Here is a 23,398-nt window from a genome sequence, read left to right as displayed (position 1 = left end):
GAGGGGCTCCCATACCTCTCCCCCCTCACACCCATATGCTGCCCACCTGAGCTCTGCACTGCTGCCACCCCCCTGGGCGACGCCTCAGCACTGCAGCCAGCCCCAACCCCAGCCCTGCTCTCCCGCCCAGCTGCAGCCCTGCCCCCAGCTTCCTTACTTGCTGCCAGGAGGGAGCTGGATGTTGGGGGAGCCTGCAGCAGCAGCCCCACTTCGTGCTAACAGAGCTGACCCTTTTGTCGGCAAGGGTGGGAGTAAGACATAATAAGATACGTTGGTGGTAGGTGTAGGTGTCTCGCTCCCACCCTCGCTGGCAGAAGGGCTGGGTGGGACACAATTCATTGGGGGGAGCTGTGGACTGGATAAAAGTGCCAGGCAGGCCAGATGTGGACCACAGGCTGTATTTTGCCCACCCCTGCTTTAGATCCACAGACCTCTGTTGTTTGACGTGACAGCAGCTGCTGCTGTTTGCCAAGTGATTGACAGTAGTAGGTTCCAACCTTGTACACAAAGCAGCTCTAAAGCTGTTTGAGACATTTCACTTAAGGAACTAGTTTATTGGTCAACAAGGAAGAAATAGTGAGACTTAGGGACCTTGGATTCCATTTCAGGCACTGGATAGGAGTGTATTTTGGTGGTCTCATACTCTTCTGTTCCATCTTTACCCAATCCTAGACAAAGAGGTGTCAGCCCTTATCAAATTTGAAGTCTCTGTTCCCTGGGTTCAAAGTATAGAATTTTGAAAAATTTCCACGTGAAGTGTTAGTGCTGGGCACTCATCATAGATGATGCTATAATTATTGTAATTCTGTAATTATTTCAGGAGAGAGATTTTTCAGGTAAGTTTCTAAGTGAAGATGCTGCTTTACTTGCAGTATTTGTATGCTGTGTTTATAATTTTGGGACAAGACTACATATAGTTGTTTTATCATGATGTATCATAAAGACTTGTGAATAATATACAATAGTTCTTCTAAGGCTGGGAGTGAAATTGTGTGCATTTCTCAGACAGGTGGTTTGTAAAAGCCACTATGCACTATGAAGTTAAATACTAGGGGGGGAAAAAAACTCGTGAGACGGTGAGATTACTCACTTTAAATCAGTTTTCTTTGAAAAAGAAAGGTGACCCATCAACTTTAATTTTTCATACTAAACTGCAGATAAATTCCTGAATTCTGAATAGGGAAAAGTCTTGATTCTTCATGTCCTTTGGATAGAAGAGGAAAAAAGTTAAGTTCTATTTTTTTACTTGTTCTGTTTTCTGTTTCAGATCATATAATAGAAATGACCGTGAAAACAGCAACACTCTGTTTCAGAGGAAAGAACATTTTGGCTCCAATGGTGCGAGTTGGAACATTACCAATGCGTCTTTTGGCTCTCGATTATGGTGCTGATATTGTGTACTGTGAGGTATGGAAGGCTGAATTGATGGAGCAGGCTCTATTTTTTCATGATGTGGAGACAAACTGAACAAAACTGGTGTGTTACTCCATACTCACGTCCTCCTATGGCAAAGAGTTTAATAGTTAGTTTATGCTCTTCACTTTCAAAAATTATCTTCATTAAAATGTTAAAGGGAACGAATGACTCAGGTTATTTGGAGAAATAGTCTTATTTTGTTGCTATTTACATACTGCTCTGGTTGGTCATGATAAAATGATCAGTTTTTGTCAGGTTGTAAAATAAAATATTGTGGTTTCAGTTCATTTATTCTGAGAATTACAGATAAAGCCATATCTGCTAGCAGTATGTCTACACCTGTTGGTATTACTTACTGGTAACCTCTTTATGGGATATAATTTCATAACAACCCCATTAACTTCCACCTAATAAAAACTTTTCTTAATGGAAAAGAATTATTCCCCTTTTAGAGGTGAGAAATAGAGACAAATTAAGGCAGTTACTCAAGGCCATACTGAAAATCTATTGTGGAGTCGGGAGTTGACCCCAGATCTGGGGTCCGGGCCATTTTTCCCTTCTAAGGAAAGGTGCTGAATCAGTTCTTCTGCTAAAAAAGTAGAAAACATTAGCTGCTTGTAGCATCTGATGAGAGCTCCAGGACACTATATAATTTCTCTGGTGAAAAGGCTTATGACACTCTCCAGGACAGTATGATGATCCAGAAAGTTATTAAAAAGAAAGAGAGGGAGAAAGGGGATTCCCTTTGCATTGACCTTTTAGTAAGAGAATTAGTCTCCTGGCCTAGAGGTTGCTTTTACCTTCAAGCTTCATAATTACCATAGGATGTTTAATCGATGGATCACTGATCTAGTCTGCTGTTTCCCAAAGGGAGCCCAGTCCTTAATTCCTAGTGTCCAACTAGCATGTGAAATTTTGTCCCCAAGCTTGCCTTTCTAAAAGGGTTTGGTAGATTTTCCTTGAACATGGCCTTGGTAAGGTCAGAAAGGGAGTGGTGGTTCTGTGAAAAATGAGCTCTTGCTGATTTATGTGTGTGTCTGTCCTTTATATTTTTTTCTGCAAGTGTTCATTTTGGTGTGTAGTTCCTTTTTAATTTCACCTATGTAATTACAGTTTGGTACATTGGATCAAGTGTATTACATTCTGGGAAAGGCATATGTAGGATTTATAGATTCCCCCTATATATAGGGGGTTGTTTGAAAGCCTGGATTGGAAGGGTCTGGGATTAAACCTCTCAAGGTCTGATCTTTGTTGAATATAGGCTGAGTTGTTTGATGATTCTTCTAATTGGTTCTAGTGTGGGGATAGTAGTTGACAACCAGGGGTGTGCAGCCACAGGGGTGGGGGAAGCGGGCATTGCTTGTATTGTAGCAGGTTACTTGAGTGTATTTGGGTAGCTCTTTTAAAGATGCAGCTTGTTTTTCTACTGGAGTGTTCTTGTTATATAAAGGCAGATTTTAGACTGGCTAGGTGAGCATCACGAGCATTCTTCTCAGAGCTGACATGATGGTAGCTGAGGGCCTGACTGTAGATTACATCTTTTGTGTTATGTTTTGGGATGATGGCAGGTCTCATGGATATAAGTATGGTGGTCTGGGGAGTTTTTGGAGCTGGTGGCTATAGAGCACCATCTTGGATGTGGATTCTGGTGTCTAGAAAGTTGATGTTAGTGTAGAAATATTCCCGATAAAGTTTGATCAAGAGGTGATATTTGTTACACCTGTGGTGGAAGTTGGTAAGTGAGTCTGTGTGTTCAGTCCAGATTATGAAAATACATAAATAGTAACTGTATGGGTGAAACTAAACAGCAACTACACACCAGAATGAACACTCACAGAAAAATATAAAGGACAGAGAGAGGAATGGTTGTAGGAGCACATTTTTCACAGAACAACCACTTCCTTTCTGACTTCATTCTCATCATGCTCAAGGGAAATCTACAAAACACCTTGAAAAGTTGAGCTTGGTAACAAGAATTTGTAAACTGGCTAAACAATAGGAACCAAGGACTAAACATTCATGACACACTATAATCTACTTGATTCCTGAATTTTTCCTACACTTTACAGGTGATAATGACCCTCCTCCCTTTTGAGAGGTCTTGATTTCCCAGTAATCTACCTTCTCCTCCTCTGCTAAATGTTTGTCTACTGCCTCTGGGAATTTTTCCCCCAACCAATTTCACAGCTCTGTGCTGTTCTTAACAATCTGCTGTGCTTGCTTTCTTCCTCAGACATGAAGAAAATACCTTACATTCAAAACCTTGTCTGACTCTATCCCAACTATGCAGTTGGTTCCATAAAAGATTTCACCCCAAAAAATCTTTGCCTTTATCATTCTAGTGCTTCTGATGATGCCTGAATACCTTAACTGAAAGAGAAAAAAAAAGCCCACAGAACAAAAAACACATAAACCAAAGCCTTATCAAATGCTGAATGCTTCTTAGGTCCTGTGTAGGTAACCCAGATCTGCTTTTTAATTGTTTATCTGGGAACAGAATGTCATCATAACCCAAGAATCTTGGTCACAGAGATTGCCAGTCAAAAACCATAAATTGTAAGAACTGTCATATTAGATCTGCAAAATAGAAGTGCTTAATGAGAATTAAGAGGCTTATGTTAGTGAGCAGCAATATGGTAACTGATAACGGAACGTGTAACTAAAGCTAGGAGCAGGGGTACCAGCTCCTGAAAGTTACCAAGAAATTAGTACAGTGGTGTTACTCTGAATATACCTGGAGTATGGTGATGCATTGACCATTTGTTTTACTATTATGAACCATATGGTTATGCCAGATCCCCTCCTTCAAGAAATGCCCTACCTTGCATACTGCATCAGGCAATAGCAACACACTAATATGGCTGTAAGTGCTCCTACAGCTAAATATGTTGTGCCTATTTTGCTACCCTTCCTGGCATTCCCATTAAGTTCAGAACTCTGCCTCTTTAAAAACTGCTTTTTTCCATTTTCCTTTCCCATTCCACAGTGCTGACATTGATGGAAAAATGCATCTGATTATGCTTTAAAACAGCATTTGACATTGATTAATTTTAGCAGATAAGGTCAAGCAGATTAATCGTTACCTTGGGCATGTATTTAATCAGTTGAATTCAAGTAGCCATTACACTCAGTGGTTCCTGGAGTTTAGGATCTTGAATATAATAAACCACTGAAGGACCAAAGAAAATGAGTTATGAAAATTAATGGGTAGATATAGTGCAGCTGGTAGCAGTATTTCTCCATGGCAACAGTAGCCTGAACAATAGAAATATACATTCTTCCAGAACTAAGTTGGAAAAAGAACAACAATGATTTTAATGAGATTTTTTTTTTAGTATAGAAGAAACCAGCTCCTCTGTGCTTCCTAAGTACCAGTGGCTTTCTATAATTTAAAATTTGGTAGTAGGAAAGTGGTAGGAATTAATTATATTAGAAATGTAGTAAAAGTTACAGCACTTTTGTTTTAACTCCTAGGTTCCCATGGCGGTGATGGAGTGAGGCTGGGACTAGGGAAGGGGCGGGGGAAGGCGTGCTGCTCCTGGGGCTGCACAAGGGAGCAAAGCAGAGGGAACTGTCAGTGGGGTGGGGGGACACCTGTTGCTGCTTCACGCCCCCTGGGAGGGCTGCGGGGCTGTGCTGGGCTCTTTCTGGGGGGCACATATTCCTGGACTTGCACATGGGATGACAGCAGGCTGCCGCCACCCAGGGCTCCGCTTGTCTGCACTCACCCCCGCCCCTGCTGCAGCGAGCAGCTGACACCACCTGCCTGCACCAGGGCACGACATAGCCCAGGAGCTGTGGTGAGTGGACAGGCAGAACCCAGGTGTGGGGGACAGGCAGAGCACAGTGCAGCTCAACAGCTGCAGGCAGCTGGTGCCAGCTGTTCCCAGGGCTGCTGCAGCAGGGGCTGGGGGAGTGGGGCCCTGATAGACATTGGATTTATGACACATTATAACCTGCCTGACATCTGACTCCCCAGGTATCTCTCCACTTTCATCCCCCTTCTCTCTCTCCCCCCCACGCAGCCTGTCTCTCACCCATTGACTCCTCAATCTACATTTTCACTGACTACCTGTCTTGTATGCATACCAGCCCAAGTAGAGCTAGGTTCCCATGGCAGTGATGGAGTGAGGCTGGGACTAGGGAAGGGGCGGGGGGAGGGGTGCTGCTCCTGGGGCTGCACAAGGGAGCAAAGCTGAGGGAACTGTCAGTGGGGCGGGGGGACACCAGCCCAGCCGCTGGCTTCTTTACTTTTCATTCCATCCAGGAAGAGCACATACCAACTGCTGAAACTTCCTTAGCCTGATGAAGGGTTTTTTAACCTGAAAGCTTGCTAAATAATTATTTTCCAACTATTTGGGTTGGTCTAATAAAAGATATCAGATTCACCAAAGGAACCGTGTCTGCCTATGTCCTTAGACCAACACGGCTACAACCTATACCCCATCACATAAGAACAAATTTGCGTATCCAGAACCCACATAAATTGAGAGAAACCTGTAATAGAAACAGCCTTATAAGCAATCACACACACAAATGTCAATAGAACTGAGTGAATTAGTCAAGTTGGTGCTAACCTGGTTTACAGCATGTAGTACAGAATGTGTGATCTTTTACTTGGGGCCAGGCAGAAATTCTTTTATGGTGAAAGAAAAAGGCAGGATATATTTGTGCTATATTCTAACTCAGTAGTTCTCAACTGGCGTGCCACAAAAACCTGCCAGGGGTACCTGGTTGCAGCAGCATTTATCTCCAGCTCAACTGTCCCACGTGCCTCTGTTTTCAGGAGGCACATCAGAGCCAAATCGGGAAGAGCTTTAGCAGGAGTGGCACACGCGCCAGCCGTAGCTAGTCTATAAAGTGCAAATCTACCTTGCCTTCTGCCTGACTTCAGAGTAACACACTAACTACATATATATTTTACAGTGAAGACAGTTATTGTCACTGCTTGAATTAATACTTGGAATTAGCCCAACTCATTTAGAAGGGTGACACTGCTAAACATACAGGGAGTAGTTTAGCAGTAGATCATATGGACATGCATAAATTTGGAACCATTTCAAAAGGGCTGCAGCTGTTATGTTTTAATTGTTAGGTGTGGACAAGCTGAGAATGATACAGAGGTCACTGGCAGATGTTATTTTTGTTGCATCATAGGAACTGTAGAATTCTGTTGTGGAATAGAAATGTGCATTGTGCTACACCAGCCATTCAAGAGCTTGCTTCCCTGGGTGCAGAAAAAGCTGGAGAAGCTGGAAAACTGGTGTCCCAGTGTGCCCTGCAGTAGTTCCTGTCTCTGGGAATTCCTGAGGACAGCCAACCTTTGAGTACAGCACTGGTCAGCCGGAGACTCGCCACCCACCACTTGTACTGGGACAGGACTACACAACCAACCAACACTGTTGGTCCCTATTTTCCCCTGGGCACTCTCTCCAAGTCCAGAATAGATCTGCACCCTGTGGCCCCCATTCCAGCAGAGGTTGGAGCGACTGTACATGCTCTTACTGTCCAGGATGAGAGTCATGGCTTACCATTGCCTCAGCAGACTGCTCTTAGGGGCAGGGAACAGTGCATTCAGGGATAGCGGAGGACCTTCTCAAGCCCTGTTATGCTCTGTGTAACAGGTCAAATGTCAGAAGTGTTGGATACTCCACACCACAAGAGTTTTTATTTCAGCCAGCAACTTTGTAGTAGATTTGCTATTTTTATCTCAGGACAAATTAATTTAATCCTACAGTTTGCCATGCAAAATTTTCATATAGACCATGACAGATATAACATCTGCCAAGGCCCAAATGTAGTAAAGCTACTCCAACTTTAACAATGGATAAAACAGAGTTAAGTTTGAAGCAGTTTTACTGCATTTGTATTTGTCCTGGCTGGTCAGTGCATAACAATTCAAATGAAATGGCTCCAACTGTACATGAGTCCATGCCCAAGAGAATGTTTATTTCAGCTGTTAACAGGTTGTGCTAGCTCAGACTTAGCCTCTTGTGCTAGCTAGGCCTAGCCCCTCCCTTCTTGGACAGAGCAACCAAAGTGTACTATTTGGGATTCAGTAGGTTTTGGCTAACTGCAGTGAAAACAGGGTATGCACTTGGTGCAAACATATCAGATGTAGCCTCCTTTTTTAAAGGAATTGTAACAGGATGATGAATGCCCATTAATTAGTATAGTAAACTTGAGTGCAACCCCTTTCTGTTTTTAAGTGAAAAACAGCGACTTTTTTTTCCAAGGTTGCAGAAAAGTTAAACAGTGTACTATTTTCCTTGAGTGTACACACACACACACACACACACACACACACACACACACACACACACTGTTTCTATTCATAATATGAGTTGAACTTTTGACTATAAGCTGCTATATATATTTTTCTCTGCTTACACCATTTTTCAAAAGCAGATCCATTTAGTTCAAAGGACCAAATCATTTTTACTCTGTTTTGATGGATTCTTTTTTGTTCTGTTTTTCCCACTTTTTTACATATATTTTTGGTCTTTGTTCTTAGGAGCTGATAGACATAAAGATGCTGCAGTGCAAGAGGGTTGTAAATGGTAAGGACATTACTTTTTTTAATACCTTTCAAGAACTCTTTCTTGAGGAAAGAATGAACAATGCACCATTACCTTATCTGGTTGGTAGCCAGGAGTGCCAGAGCAATGGGATACTGACATCCATTGCTACTCATTCCAATTGCTAAGTGATGTAGTGTTGCTGATCCAAGTTGTCTGTGGGGTACTTCCTTTTAAATGGTGTTGTTCTTCAGGTTCTTCCTTGTTAGTGGTTGTTGCCCTGCAGGTGCCCAGATTTGTTTTTCCTCTCTTAAAATGCTTCATTAACTTAACCAGCACCTTAGGCTGATCGCATTTTTGTTGGGGGCTGGTATATTAACATAAACAGCTCGGTTTGTGCTGTAGAGTCTAACAGAGTTCTGTACCATCCCATTTTTTTCATAGGCTTTGGAATCTTCTCAAAGTGTAGGTCCTTCTTCATTTTGGTTTGCCTTTTAAAAACCATTCCTGGGCTTCTCCCAGCATTTTCTTATACAAACCTAGTAATCCAATCTATCTGCCTACCAGGATTCAATTACACATACCCTACCATGTCCTTTCTTAGTTTCCTTTCCCTTGTATAGAAATGTTGCTCTTCTTCCTTAGAATCTTTTATTGTACAGAAACATTCCAATACAGCTTTCTCTGAGGAAAATCTAGTTGCGCTCTCCTCTTTTCTTAGGGGTTTCATTAGTGCCCAGCTATTCTTACCTGGTTTCCAATCTATCCCTTCACAGAAACTAGATGACCTCCATCTATTCCCGTTAAGAATGACTGATTGGCCACAGATGGTATAAGTTTTACAGGTCAGGCTAGTACCTGGCCTTGTGGCCCTAAATGGATCAAGCCCCTCTCACTCTCCTACAGAGGAATAAAATGAGGTTGAGAGAGAATTAATTTAATTAAATGTTATTCATAGTTACTTAAAGTACTAAAGCTTGAAGAATAAGGTCTACTTTGCTTTTAACAATTTAAATGTTAGGTAAAATATTAGAAAGTTACATTTTCTTCTTTAAGAATGGATATGTCTATATACTATTTTTACTTGACTAATTCAAGACGACCCCCCAGTAATTAGATTATATGGAAAATGCATAAAGTTGTTGTTATTTTCCAGGTATAGAATCCAATTATTGGAGGTTGGCCTTGAATTTGTCCCCTTCCCATTGCTACAGTAAGGAAAATAAATCTGGAGGGATCAGATGGCCCCCTTGCGCTCCACCCTACCTCTTCCCCCTGCAGCTCCTCCCTTTTTCCCTCCTCCCCTCCCCACCCTTACTGTCTGACCCTGCTATCCCAGAGCACGTGGAAGTGAGGAACAGATTTGAAAACGGTGACCATGAAATAAATATGCCTGTAGTAATTTGCATATAGGCCTATAGGCAACTTAATATGGGTACCCATAGACTTAGTTCATCTAGAATTGATGCATTTTACCTTTTTTGAAACTGCTGCAAGTTTTAGCACAGATACTCCATAAGTATACTTTTAAGCAGCATTTTGGTCCCTACTTATATAATCTGTGCTCTTTAAGCAGGTCCTTGTGGAAGATTTGCTCTCTCACAGCCTGGCAGCTTTCACCAGGTAGTAAGTCCACAGGTGATGTGATTTCTCTTTCCCTTATGATGTCTCTTGCCCTTACCACGTCCCGTATTTTGTGATGGTTAACCAGGGTCACTAGAGTCATGTCATGCAGTTTGTATTTTTTCCAGAAGCATTTCAGTACCTCATAGAACCATGGGGACACCAGGGTCCAAAAGCTTCCATTGGTCATGTGTACTCCTGCCACTGTTGGAGCAGCTGCCTTGCAAAATACTCTACAGTAAAGTGAGCTGTTTCGACTTCTGCCCCTTTTGCCTTTTGTAAACCTGGCTCATGTTCTTGGCCCAGAGGAAGAGTAGAATGTCTGGCATTTCTCTGCCTCTGGACCATTTCACTTTGTACGGTTTGGTCCTCACTATTTTCTCCCATGTGGAGTTTCAAAAGAAAACACACATGGCACTCTGGAGTCTGTGAATGACTTGCTTTGAGTAGGGGAAGACTAGGGTGGTGTATAGGGGTATTGGCACCACCTCCCATCAGCAACACGCGCACCCCTGTTGAGAGGCAGTGTGATTGCCATAGTCCCAGCCTCTGTTTGGCTTTGAATGCCACCATTTTCCATGCCCTCTGTCCTGTCAGCTGTGAGTCAAACTCCACCTCAAGGATCTTTATCCCCTCGCGGTAGACGGATACCCGCAGGGGCGACAGTTCCCTGAGATTGCCCAGGACTAGTTAGGTGCTTTTGCTCACATTGAGCTTGGCCCGTGCTGCTGCACTGTAAACCTGGGTGTGTTGTAGTGCACTTTCCATCATCACAGGTAATTTGCATTATCACAGAGCTCAGAGATGGACACCTTACCAGATAAGAAATGCCTGCCCAGAAGAATATTTCATCTATTGACTCTGTGAATTCCTGTGAAATATGAACTTTCATTTCTACCCAGGAGAACTTTTGCAATCTATTCTCCGATGCCAGATGAAGGATGTTTGTGCCCAAAAGCTTGCAATTAAAGAATTTTTTTTTTTGCAAAAATCTAGTTGGTCTAATAAAAGATATCACCTTTACCATGAGTCCTCACTGCTTGAATGAAGCCTTTTATGAAGGAAAGCTCTTTCTTTCTTAAGCCATCAGAATTAGTGACATGGCTTTATTTTTTTGACCAGTTCTGTTGAAAACACACGAGGAGCAGGTGTGCAAAGTAAAAGTTGCAAATAAACCAATGTATTTTTACTTGCAATTTATGATTTATCATTTTAACTAACAATCATTATTTTGCACAATCACTCGATGCACTTAATTTTATTAAATGCGTAGTGTGCCTTTTATCTTTATATATCCAAATTCCTTAGTTATGAATGAGCTTTCTACTCAATAACCTAATTGAGATAAATGTAGTAAACTGTGCCACCTATGCTAATTTAATTTTCTGATTAAGACCAAGAATATTAAAGCTCATAGTCTTTGGCCTGGGAGAAAGTAGCTAAACTATGTCATGAAACATGTACTAAAGCACCTTTGCTAATAAACTTATGGCAAGAAATTATTACCATTAATATAGTAGGTTAACGGTACATTCAGTGCCTGTAATTTTTAAAATTGGAGCTCTCTTGTCTCTCTCCTTTTTATCAGGCTTGAAACAGAACCAGTCTATATACTATTTTAAGGTACATATTTTTTTGTAACTTTCACAAGAAAGTAGCTGTACAATCCAAGAAGACCCATATTTAACTAATGTGGAATCATATATAGCAAACTGGGTTGTGATTTTGGTTCTTCTAAATGTTTATGCTCTTGTACAGGAGTTCTTAACTCCCGGCTCATGGACCAGATCCATCATGCAGGGCTCGCTGTGGGTCCGAATATTTGGCAGTGCAGGAGCAATGTCAGCACTTGCCGCTTGCCTGCTGCCAAATTTACAGATTTGTGGGGAGCCCCACGGGCAGGATAATGTAGCCCTGTGTGATACTGGGCATGCTGGGCCAGGTGGAGGCAGTGTAGGGCCCAATTGTAGCACACTGGGCTGGGCTGGGCAGGGGCAGTGTGGCATTGGGCCCATTCTGGGTGCATGGAGATGGGGAGACTGTGGGGACAGGAGGAGGCAACTTGGGGGCACAATCTTGGCAAGGCAGCGCAGGGTCGAATCTGGCCCACGGACTGGCCCCATGCTGTTCATCTAGCCCTTGGGGCCAAAAAGCAGAGCACCTCCAGTCTAGTAGCAAGTCACTGAAAAGAAATGAAATGGGTAACAAGGTGTATGGCAACATTTAGGTTTCAGTGTCTTCATTTAAAGTAGTGACTTTCACTTTTGTGTGATGCCTGTTACATTAACAAGTGTTGCATCACTGTAGAAGTTAAGCAACAAGTACTGTAGTGAAAAGATTGAAAATTTGGAGTAGGAACAAGATAGATCATAAGTCTTAATGCACAACTGTGGAACTGTGTTGCATAAATTACCTCCGATTACCTATGATACATTAAAAGTTTGATTGAGAAGGCTTTCTGATTCTTTTAAAAGCAGAATAAGTTTGAGTCTTAAATTATGCACTGAAATGAAATTCACCCCTGTGTGGAAGATGCATGCGAGGGTCAAAGCACTTCTTCTGCCTTTATGCTTGGTCTTAAATAATGTGAAAATATTGGTACTTCAGTCCTAACAGTATTGCCTGAATGTGGTCATCCTGATTTCTAAAGAGTTGCAGTTAGTGATGTATCCTTTGATGACTACTATTCACATTTTGCTGAAAGAGAGCAAATATGTTAATTTGTTTTTCCAGATATCTGTCTTTCATTTGTATTTATAATAAACTGTCACTGGGTTGTTCTAGGTGGTATCTGTCAGCTAATCATGCAAAGATCACTCCTGCCTAATACAATTATTTAACATTCCATCTAATCCTTGAGATCAGTTTACAGTTCTCTTATATTTGCTGGAAAAATAATTGTTTTCCAGCAAATTCTATCATCACTAACTATAAACAGTTTCATTTTTATGCTTCTGCAAGTTCTCATAGAGCCATTTTCTTCTATGATTTCATTTTCAGCTCTATACCAGCCAGTCCTCAGATGCATCTCAGAAACCTTTGCGTTACTTTTTATGAGAACCAGCACAGTGCTGCTGGCATCTGAGGACAATTTGTGAATGGTTAAGGGAAATAGGAAGAAGAGGCTTGGCCTACTCTGAAAGTCAGCAGTGACTTTTTGTATTTCAGGAGAAGGTCTGTCCATGGGTAGACTTTAAAGGCAGGGTCCCACTCAGGGTCTGTGCTTTACCTTTCACTTTGCATTTAAATGGATGTAAATACGTTCCAGTGTTTCCACAGTAGCTGTAATAGTTTCCCTTGAAACAAGACAGACAGACAGACAGTACCTCAAACAGTAAGACTTCAAGCCATTTAAAGGTTTACAGACCAAAATCAGTACGGAATCTTAAACCTGCTCAAGTAACCACAGGAGAACCAGTACTCAAGAGAGCTGTCAGTGTCTTTCTTCCATTGGTAAGAACACACTATCTGATAGCCTGCCTCAACTTCCTGCATCCACTTAAAAAATCCTGGTTGGCTTAGAGTGCACTAGGGTAGTATACAATTGCACAAAATGCAGAGGCAAGAAACTAAAAAAAATATTTACCCTGCTGTTGCTCTTGGAAGGGTTAGCCAGATTTTAGCATTAACTGATAGCGCAAAAAATTTGCTCTAGCCCCTTAGGGAAAATATTTCCTTTGTAATTAGATTTCTTCATTTGCTTTCATAAACAAGTGTGTTCTTTTACATAAATAACAGCTTACTATATCAGACTCACAAAATAGGAAATTTAGAATTAAAGTTTATTTTACTCTTCAATGTTTTTACTTCGTCTTCAGTTTTTAACACTTTTGATTCACAAGTGAGTGAAGGATGGAAGGCTGACTCTGACAATTGTACATTTATATATATGGAATTTTAATTCTAGTTTATTTCACATATATGGCTCAGCTCTGCATTGTTTCTGTGCTGTGAACTCCCATCAATTCCTAACAGGAATGTGGGTTGGCTTTTAACTGTTTGATTAGACCTGGATAGATTTTTGTGAGTCTTCTGTAACATTTTTGGAACTTAAATCTATTGATGTTAGCTTCAGAAGTGAATATTTTATTCAGGGGAGCTTACTACTTATTCTCAAAAAAATAGAGAATAATATTTTTTCAGTCAAAACTCACTTTATAAGCTTTTAAGGTCTGACATTGAAATCTACATCTTCTGAAGTTTCTTGGTAGAATTTAGTTTATATGTACTGTGAGTTTTTTAACTGCTTTATGTGGCTGTTGTGTAATTATATTTGTTGGGTTTTTTCTCCCATATCTGTGTGTTTCTCCTATACCATGCAGATATACTTGGCACAGTGGACTTTGTAGCTCCTAATGAAAGAGTTGTTTTCAGGACTTGTGAGAGAGAAAGAGACAGTGTTGTCTTTCAAATGGTAAGAAACAAACAGCAGCTACCTTACCAATTTCAAAACTTAATTTGTCCATCACTATATTATTTAAGTATGTCTACATTAAACTCTGTGTTGGGGGTTAGCAGATCCCAGATTTTTCAGCTAGGTTTTAATCTTTTTGGAAACTAATGCTGATTGTGTTATATACAACTAGTTTAGAAATCATGCAAACAGCATGCTATATTAATACGTTTTCTACAGGAGAGGTGGCACCATTTGGAGAGGTATGACAGTTATTGGTTTAGTTATGCCTGCTTATACCTGATTACAGTAGTGCTCTATATTTGTGCCTGCCACTTCCAAAATGTAGAAAAGATGCAGCCCCTTGCCCAAATAGTTTACAAACAAGGTTCAAACTAAACACAGGAAGAAATGAAGTGGATGAAGTTTGCAGCGTTATCATAACAAGGCCATTGCCACACATTATTACACTTAACACATGATTTGTCAGTTAGTCATATCTTAAGTTGTAACCCAGCCACATGGTAGTCAATTAATGGCATCATAAAACAAGGAATAAGCCACAAATGTATTCTACAAAAACATGTGTAATAACTTTGTGGTTGCTTCCTATTACTCTATTAATTGAGCATGTGGCCAGGTGCACCCCCGTGACTGAGAGCCCTGTCAGCTGATCCCAACCATCAGATCACAGTAGGCTTCCCCTGCACCAGCAGTAAGGTGTGGTGGGCTTTGATGTTCAATCCTGTAATCATGCTTCCTGCCAAGTACATGTAGCATGGCAGGAAGCACAGTTGTATGGATTGCACATCTAATCCCATCACACCTTCATGTCTGGCAGGGGCTCAAGTCTTATTTTAGGCCAGTGAATCTCAACCATGGTGCACTAGCATCCTGGTGTGCCTTGAGATCCTTTCAGGGGTGTTGTAGGGTGCCATGTAGTAGTAACTGTTAGGTTTACAAATGTGATTCACAAGATAAACCCAGAGATTTCAAAGAGTAATCTATAACATCAAAAACATTCTGGCCTGTTGTGGGCTGCCTGAGTTTTTTGCAATAGAAGAATAGCTCTATTCTTCTGTACTCAAAAAAACAGTCAAAAGCAAGAGCTGGCGTTTTCTGAGGGGTGTCTTGAATCCAGAAAGGCTGTGAACCACTGGTTTAGGTACATATAAGTGTCATGGTGGTTCAGATAAAAAATGCCTATGTGAGGAAAATGTGATTTCAATAAATATAAAAATAGTTCTGATAATTAGCTTGAAACAAACATTCGGTCTTGTAACATGCAGTTCAATATTTCTGTTAGATTTTGGGTTCTAATACTACAAAGATAGTATGCTTAAGTTTTGTACTGGAGTTCAATAGTTCAGTTATGCTTTTAACTGGGTTTTTTGCTGTATACTAATTGAGTGTATTGTCATATTATAAAATACACACTCTAAAGTGTATGTAAAATGTATATACTGTCTTTACTTGCACAGAGTATTTCCGTTCACTTGATTCTATATTACAGTATTGATTATTATAACCTTCTTACCCCAAAGGGATCAGCAGATGCTGAGAGAGCCTTGGCTGTAGCTAAGCTTGTGTAAGTACTTATGCTAAGGTAATTTCTCCCCCTGTGACCCACTTGAAAACTAGCTCACTTAATAATTTTATCTGTAAATTTTACTTTACAGTTTTATGTGAATGCGATTGTCATTTGAAACCAAACGTGTGGTACGGTCAAATACATCTTTTTCCCCCCTGGTTTCTTTTTTTATTTTTCCTATCCGATTCATTGGCTTTTCAAGACTGAAAACATATTTTTAGAGATCAGAATTAATGTGTGCATGGCTAGGAGAGCCCCTGGAGTAAGGAGTGTATTAAAAAAAACTGCATCAAGGTGCAGCTGTTTTCACCATCTGAAAAAATCAGTAGTGGAACAGTATGAACTGGTTGCAGTCCTGTAGCTATTTGGAATAAAGACTTTTTTTCAAGACAGTAGCTGCTTAAACAACTTATTAAGGCTTGGACTGTGATGGCCCTTCACTATTATACTAGGCATGCCCAGTCTCTGTTCCCAGTGTTATTTTCTATGGCAGGGGTCAGCACCGTTTTGCTATCGGATTGTAAATTTCTGCCCCTGGAAAGTTCAAGATATCTGCAGACACCTGGCCCCTCTGCAGTAAGAGTAAGCGCAAGCAGGACAGAGCAGAAGAGATGGCGGCAGAGGAGGGTGCTGCAAAGGGACAGGTGGCTCTGTGCAGCGGCATGCCTCCCAATCTTCATGCTGCAGCAGGCTGGGTCAGACCTTCCTGGGCTACATCCAGCCTGGAGGCTGTAGGTTGCCACCCTCTATTCTATGGGTTCTGGGCACCTACTAAAAAAAAAAAAAGAGTATGTTTTAAAGACTTATTATATCCTTAATGATTTTAAAGCATTCAACCAGATACAGTATGAACATAAAGAGAGAACTTTATATCTCATACATTTTCTATTTTAATAGAAGATAACCAGATAGAGTTTTGCCTCCTGTAATACCAGTGAATATAACTTAATCCCACACAGGATTTATTCTCAAAAATCAATCAAAACCATGTACTGTAAAGTTTGGGCTTTGGAAAAAGTTCCTAATCAAGTTTTTTTCCCCTTAGACTTAAGGAAAATGAGCTTTTGGAGCTTTCCATGAAGCAAATGCAATTCTTAGGTAGATTTTGAAGTGGCTATGCACAGCACTGTTTTATCTTACCCATAATTAAAATTAGTGAGAAGATAAAAGATTGAGGGGCTCAGCTGAAGTGTCCAAACTTAAAATACTTATCTGATTTTCTTGAGGATGGATAACTCACCTGAATATGGTCTGGTCGGAAGCTGTTTCTTGGTTTTAGTCTAGAATATATTTGGAGGTTTTGCTGTTCTTTTCTTCTCAGAGAGAACGATGTAGCTGGCATTGATGTCAACATGGGCTGCCCAAAAGAATATTCTACTAAGGTAAGTGATTTGAAACCCTTTAAATATTTTTTTTTCACAGCAACTCATGTTGTAGCTTTCTGATTATGGCAAGTTCTTATATTTGTTTTTCCTTGCTGGGAATGTTACAAGTGTTTGTTATTTATGTTCTCAATGAGTCATTTGGTACTTCACTGCAACTCTGAAAAGAGGAAGCAGTCACCTTCACATCCTTATTTTTTAATTATGAACTGTGTCTGTTGTCTGGCTTGTTAGAAGCATCAACCAAATACTTTATTGTTGCCCCCTTTCGTGTAAGCAGCTAGCTAGTATTCAGAGCCTTGTAGGAGGAGAAATTGATGACTCAGGGTGTTTTTTGAGAGCAATCATGTTTGTACACAAAGTTCTGTTTCCCTCAACACGGCAGGAACAAACAACGGGGGTTGCTCTCAGCCCTAAGGTTCTGTTCAGCCACCAGTCTCTCTTGGCTTCCTTTTAAGGTGATACTAAAGTGCTCTACTCAACATCTCCTGCCTTTTCCAGTTGCTTTCCTTCTAACTTGTTCCTGCCCCATACATATACACACAAAGCTGAAATCTAATCCCTATTCTCTTTCCACTATAATTAAACAAAGGGACCTGCACTTTCTTTCTTATTTTGGTTGAATGAACTGCAGATAGTACTCCCTCTAGTTTAACATAGATCGAGGGGTTCCAGCCAGCCTACACCAAGTAGGGCCATATGTCTACCCAAGTGCTTTATCAATATAGGAATACCAGTGTTCTGTCCCAGAAAAGCTGTGCTATGTATTGATATAATAAAAGCACTCTTAACCATGAGCAAAACAATCTACACTTGACAACAGTGCAGCTTTGCATGTAAAAATCTATACTAGTGGCTCCTGCCAGCACAGCTACGTTAATCAAGAATCTCACCTCTTTGTATATATGAATGTGTTGTGTGCACAGGGCGTACAGTGTGAATTAAAAACAAGCCAGAATGTTATCAGGATAAAGCACAATGCCACATTTATTGGAACATAAAACATGCAATATGAAAAGAATAAAGAACAGTAAGGTTATTTGCTTCACTCATTCCCATGCATTCATTCATTCATTCATTCATTCATTCATTCAAAAGAGAGAATCACACACACACAGAAGCTAGTCTTGCAAAGGTTAAGGTGTTACCAAGTTTCAAAGTTGCTCAAGGTCAGTCTGGTGGCCGTCCAGGCTGAACAAGACAGTTGGGAGTCAGGTGTTGTTGGACATGCCCAAAACTCCTTCTTGCAGGTGGAAGAGACCCAAAGTCTTGTCTTTGTGTTCGTTCTTTATAGTAATAGCTGTTCATACAAGTCTATGGATTCCACTGAGTCAGACGTGAAGGCCATCCTCTTTGTCCTTTTGGCAGGCTGGGGTTGGTAGGGCATGACCTTCTGGCTTTGTGGTCTGCAATCTTCAGGGGCCATCACTTGCAGTCTTCAGCCATCAGGATGGAGCATGATTTAGTGTTTGGTACTCCTTCACTGCTTACTTGATGTCCACTGCAGCCCTTAACCATTAAACCACAGAAGGCTATTTTCACCTCCTGCAAGAGACCTGTCTTCCTCCATTGCTGTCACATACGTTCATCATTTATTCTTTCGTTACCTCTTTCCACATAAACCAAACATATCCACATACACCAGACATACTGCAAACCCTTACACAAGTGTTTTCCTTATACTAAATTTAAGTTCTAAAGTCATGAGTCAAATATGTCTAAAATCGTGAGACCAATATGTCAAATGAATTTATGGTAAACAATAAGAAATTTAAAATAGATGGTTAATTCCAAGCACTAATAATGACTTGTCACAGGGCACTAAGATGCCTGCTCCTCTATAAACAGAAACTGTCTAGGGAGAGAGCCCAAAGAACCAGACAGAAGCCCACAAGTGCAGGTTATTATGGCAACAAACTAATGAGGAATTAGCCTGAACCTGGTCAGCTGACCGGAAGAGGCAGGGCCCTGGGCATTTATAAACCCCAGGGCTGGGACTAGAGGTTTAGTTCTCTGGCAGCAGCTAAGGGGAAGGAGCCTCCAGGGAAGAATTGCTCAGGGACTGCCTGATATGGTGCATACTGGGCTAATGGGGGCTCCAGGAGCTAAACAGGTACCCAAGCCTACAAAGCACTTAGTGCTAGGGAAAAATTAATCTTTTAAAGGGACAGAGCACACCTTTAACCACTTATATTATGTTATAGCCCAGGGGCTTGTGTTTAAGTTGCTGTTTATAAATACCAGTGGATTGGGCTGAGGCTACTGGGGAAGGAGGAGGCCTCTTTGGGGTCCCACTACGGTGTGGGGACCCTATCTCCAGAGAAGGGCACAGCGATAAAGGAGTGAGCAGAGCCCAGCACCAGTGTGGGGCACAGAGATGGGGGTGAGCAGAGCCCCAGGAGAGACAACATTTAAATGCCATCTGCAAGGCTTGGGATGTAGTAAAGGGGTGGTTTTGGAGCCATGCATCTATCCCATAAGGCTGAGGGTGTCCTGTGAGGTATCCATTTTGAGCGGGATCCAAAAAGGGGATCCAAGAGCCCATGTGGTTCATCAGGGTCCAGCAGGACCATGTCCAGACAAAAAAGATCAAGGGCAGCCTCCCTATATTATTACTAGCAAGATGTGGCAGGTGAGAAAGAGGGTGCCCGTTGGGCAAGACTGGCACGGTCAAGGAGCCCTATGGGTATCGTGGCCATGCCTGGGGACCTCATCCCATGACGTGACTGATCAAATTATAGTAAAAAGTAAATCATAACTTTATTTTAACGGTTAAATCTTTTCCTTATATAAAAAGAGAAATAAACAGTCAAAGCAATTATAGTCAATAACAAGATAAGCAATCAAAGCAATTATAGTCACTGCAGTACTACAAATGATGCAGCTGTGCTGGCATCTATCAGGAAAAGCAGTCCAGAGGATGACAAACAAAACACAGAAGTTTTTCTGCAGGAACCTGTAGAATGGCTGATGTTGGGAAGGCCAGAAGTATTTATGTAAATGACCCCAGATTTCAGTTCATCACAATTTCTGATTGTAGGTCAGCAACATTCAGACTCTTAGCTTGTTTATTATCATTGTTGCCTAAAAAATCTAGTTGAGGGCCTCAGCTTTCTTTAAATCAAATATATTGAAATTTGGCATTGCTCCTTCAGAAATTGTAAAGTGGTTGAATTCGCCTCCAGAGCATCCTTATCAGAATTAGCATAAACATTGATCAGCATCTTAATCTCTGTCATCATTAATAACAAAAGAAAAAACATCTGTATTCTACTCTACCGTGAAAAAACACCTCAAATTTTATATGCAAAGCAATATTTGTATGAAATAAAGATAGCAAAGAAAATTAATGCTGTTTTCTTCTGAGTCAATAATCCAGTATTATGAGAAGTAAGTATTTATGGAAAAAATCTGTAGTTTGTAAATTAAATACCAAATACTTGTTAATGCCAGTTGATGATTGCTTACCAAATACAACTATATAAATAAAATATTTACTAAATAAGAAGCTTACTTGGAACGTGATACTTTAAGAAGTTAGTGAAAAAGTATTTGAATGGAATGATCAGTTTAATTAAGATGCAGTTTGGATCAGTTACCATTATTCCATTTCCCTTTTTCTTATTCCCTTACCTTATTCCATTATTCCATTTCATATACTAATCTGCTTGTGGGTTATTTGCAATGAAGCAATACTTCTTATGGACATATATCAAAGATGCAAGTAACAAAATAAATAGAAATAATATATTTTGATTATGGAAATATGTTCTTGATACCTCTTCTGTAGTTTGAATGTTGGGTGCTGTCTCTAGTGGGTTATGGAATAGAGAAAATCCCACACAATTTACTGATTCGTTTTGATGCACTGGCTGGGGGAGTAGTTAGCTGATTGCACGATTTCACAATGATTACACACTTAATTCATACAACACAATTTTATTTTAAAACTCTTTGCTACGTATATAACACTGCTTAGCTTTACGAAACACCACAAACATTAAAAACACAATAATTACATATATCAGAAACAATGCTCCGAATGCATTTCCTTCCCAAACAATGCTATAAGAATTAGTGTTACAAAAACAACTACAATTACAACTAAAAGTTAAATTTGAATCAATACTGTTATTTTCATAATATACTTACAATCCTAGAATTCCGAGAAGCCAAATACCAAAATATGGTTTCATTCCTCAGTAGTACTATTTAATGGGTTGGCCTCAGTAGTACAGTTCAATGGGCTCGCCTCAGCAATACGATTCAATAGGCTGGCCTCAGCAATACAATTCAATAGGCTGGCCTCAGCAGTGATAGGACTAAGTCCCCTTCCTTCAGTCCCTTTCAGGTGCTCCGCGGCTTCAGCGTGAACTAAGAGATTCGTGTTCACGGAGAGGTTGGATCAGGTGATCAGTCTGTTCCAGGCTACACTTGCGATTCTTCCTTCGTTGTTCTGCAAGTGAAGTCACCTCCAAATTGGGACGGTAAATTACAGTTTTTATTGAGCGAGCTGCCGTCAGTGGGCTCCTCCTACTCAACTTGTCTTTACTCCCAAATTTGGGCTCGGATCTTACTCAACAGATTCTTTTGCCTTTGTTGAGCATTTTAAATTACTCTTGGGGAGACTTCCATATCACTGCAAATGCCCTTTTCTTACCAATTTGGTTAAAAGGCCTTAGGCTTTTGATCTCTCAGAATTCAGGATATTTGCTCTCTTTGTAAAAGACTTCTAAAGATAAAATTTAAATTAAGCGAAGTCAGGACATTTTGCACGTAGTCCCAAAACAATGAACTAGATAAGGAGATAAATCCTATCTTCTTCCTGAAACTGGCTAATGGGCAACCTTTACAAACATTCAAACTATTTCATTCAATATGACAGGTGCTAGGAGTGGTTTTCATCCTGAGCATCAGAACTGAAACACATACAGACTTTTTTCTTAGTGGTTTTATGTGGGTACTCAGGCAGGATACAAAAGTAATCAACTTAAATGCTGGTGGGGTGAGAGAACAGTCCTTTTGAATTGAGGCAGTGTGCTCTTGTCCTTAGGGCTAAAATGTACTTAAATGCTTCACTCAGCAGAAATCTATGTTTGTATTTTAAGATACATGAAGGGAAATTTGTATGGAAATGTAATGTTACTCATCTGGTGTTTACATATCCCTATGAATATAATCACTGAAAAATCAAGAAAAACCTAACATTTTTAAGACATGAATATATACCACAATTTAATCTGTCATCTTGGTTACTGAAAATTTACTTGCTATACTCTCTTGAGGCAAATTCATTTTTGCTAGATGAGTAAAATGTCTTCTCCTAAGACATGCACTTTAACATGGCAATGTTTTGGACCTGGGCAAGTAACTTTTCCTGTTGGTTTTGCAAGCCTAAATTCAGATGTGAGATTTAAAGGATATGTTGGGAACAAACAAGATGAGACATAATCCTCACATGCATACATCAACACTAGGGGCCTATTCAATTTGGATTTGGATTTGGCCTAAATCAGGGACAGTGACTTGATTTGTTGATTTGGATCACTGTCCCTGATTTCAGATTCAGATTTGGCCTAATCGAGATTCGCTGCTGATTCGGACATAGACACAGCTTTAAATGTGTTTTCTACATACCTTGAGGTACCAGCGCGTCCCACAGGAGTGCACGGGGCTCCCCGCATGCTCGGTGGCAAACCTGGAAGTGGACCAGAACTACTTCCTGTCCAATTCTAGGTCTTCTGGGGAGTGCCAGTAGCTTGCCCCCCCAGCTCAGCAATCGGCTGCGGGGGGACCCTGCGTGCCCCCCCAAACCCAAGAGGCACCAGTCGCCAAGCTGGGGTCGTGCAGGGGGGGCCACCTGTGTGCTCAGCAGTGAACCTGGAAGTGGACTGGAAGTGCTTCTGGCCCTCGCTTGGGTCTTCTGCCAAGCGCGCTGGGGAGCCCCCCGTGATGCTCCATGCGCCCCAGCATCGCAGCATTCACAAGCCGCCTGCTACCTAGAGGTATGTAGGCACAGCTTTAAATGTTTTATGTCTGAATCACCGAATCTCTCCGAATCAGAACCCTCCAAATCGATTTGATTCGGAGAGATTAAAGGGTCCTCTGATTTGATTCGGATTCAGAGATTTGGCCGCCAAATCGGGCTGAATCTCTACCAAATCGAATCAGAGACCAAAGCTTCGCACAGCCCTAGTTAACACTAAAATAGTTCTAAATCTTTTAAAGTTACAATACATTAAATTAATCAGACTATAGCTTTTAACATTACTAAGCCACTTGAGGTATAAATAGAGCTTTTAACATACCATATTGCTTCATTTTCATGTCAGGTGTACATGCAGAAGACAATGTAGAAATGTTGCAGTGGTTGTCATAGCAAGAGAGCTTTGGTTCACTCTGCATGACTCATGACTTCTGTCACAGAGCACTTAAGTGCACTGCTCCTAAAAAGGGAGAAAACTGCTAGGGAAAG

The 23,398-nt window shown here is 40.9% G+C and overlaps 1 protein-coding gene across 4 annotated transcripts in view; it reads left to right on the top strand.

Annotated features, from left to right (window-relative positions):
* Positions 1-23,398, top strand: part of DUS2 (dihydrouridine synthase 2) — a 61,600-nt gene that overhangs the window by 12,109 nt on the left and 26,093 nt on the right. For all 4 annotated transcript variants that reach the window (XM_025198441.1, XM_025198439.1, XM_025198440.1 and 1 more), the window contains 5 exons: positions 1,268-1,407; positions 7,931-7,976; positions 13,880-13,971; positions 15,495-15,538; positions 16,863-16,923. In XM_025198441.1, coding sequence (XP_025054226.1) covers positions 1,282-1,407; positions 7,931-7,976; positions 13,880-13,971; positions 15,495-15,538; positions 16,863-16,923 — 369 coding nt within the window. In that variant the 5' untranslated portion in view covers positions 1,268-1,281. The remainder of the gene's footprint in view (positions 1-1,267; positions 1,408-7,930; positions 7,977-13,879; positions 13,972-15,494; positions 15,539-16,862; positions 16,924-23,398) is intronic.

This window comes from Alligator sinensis, unplaced genomic scaffold, assembly GCF_000455745.1.
Source record: "Alligator sinensis unplaced genomic scaffold, ASM45574v1 scaffold97_1, whole genome shotgun sequence".
In the NCBI taxonomy this organism is placed as follows: domain Eukaryota; kingdom Metazoa; phylum Chordata; order Crocodylia; family Alligatoridae; genus Alligator; species Alligator sinensis.
Note: the sequence above shows the minus strand (reverse complement) of the source record. Positions and strands in the feature narration are given on the sequence as shown.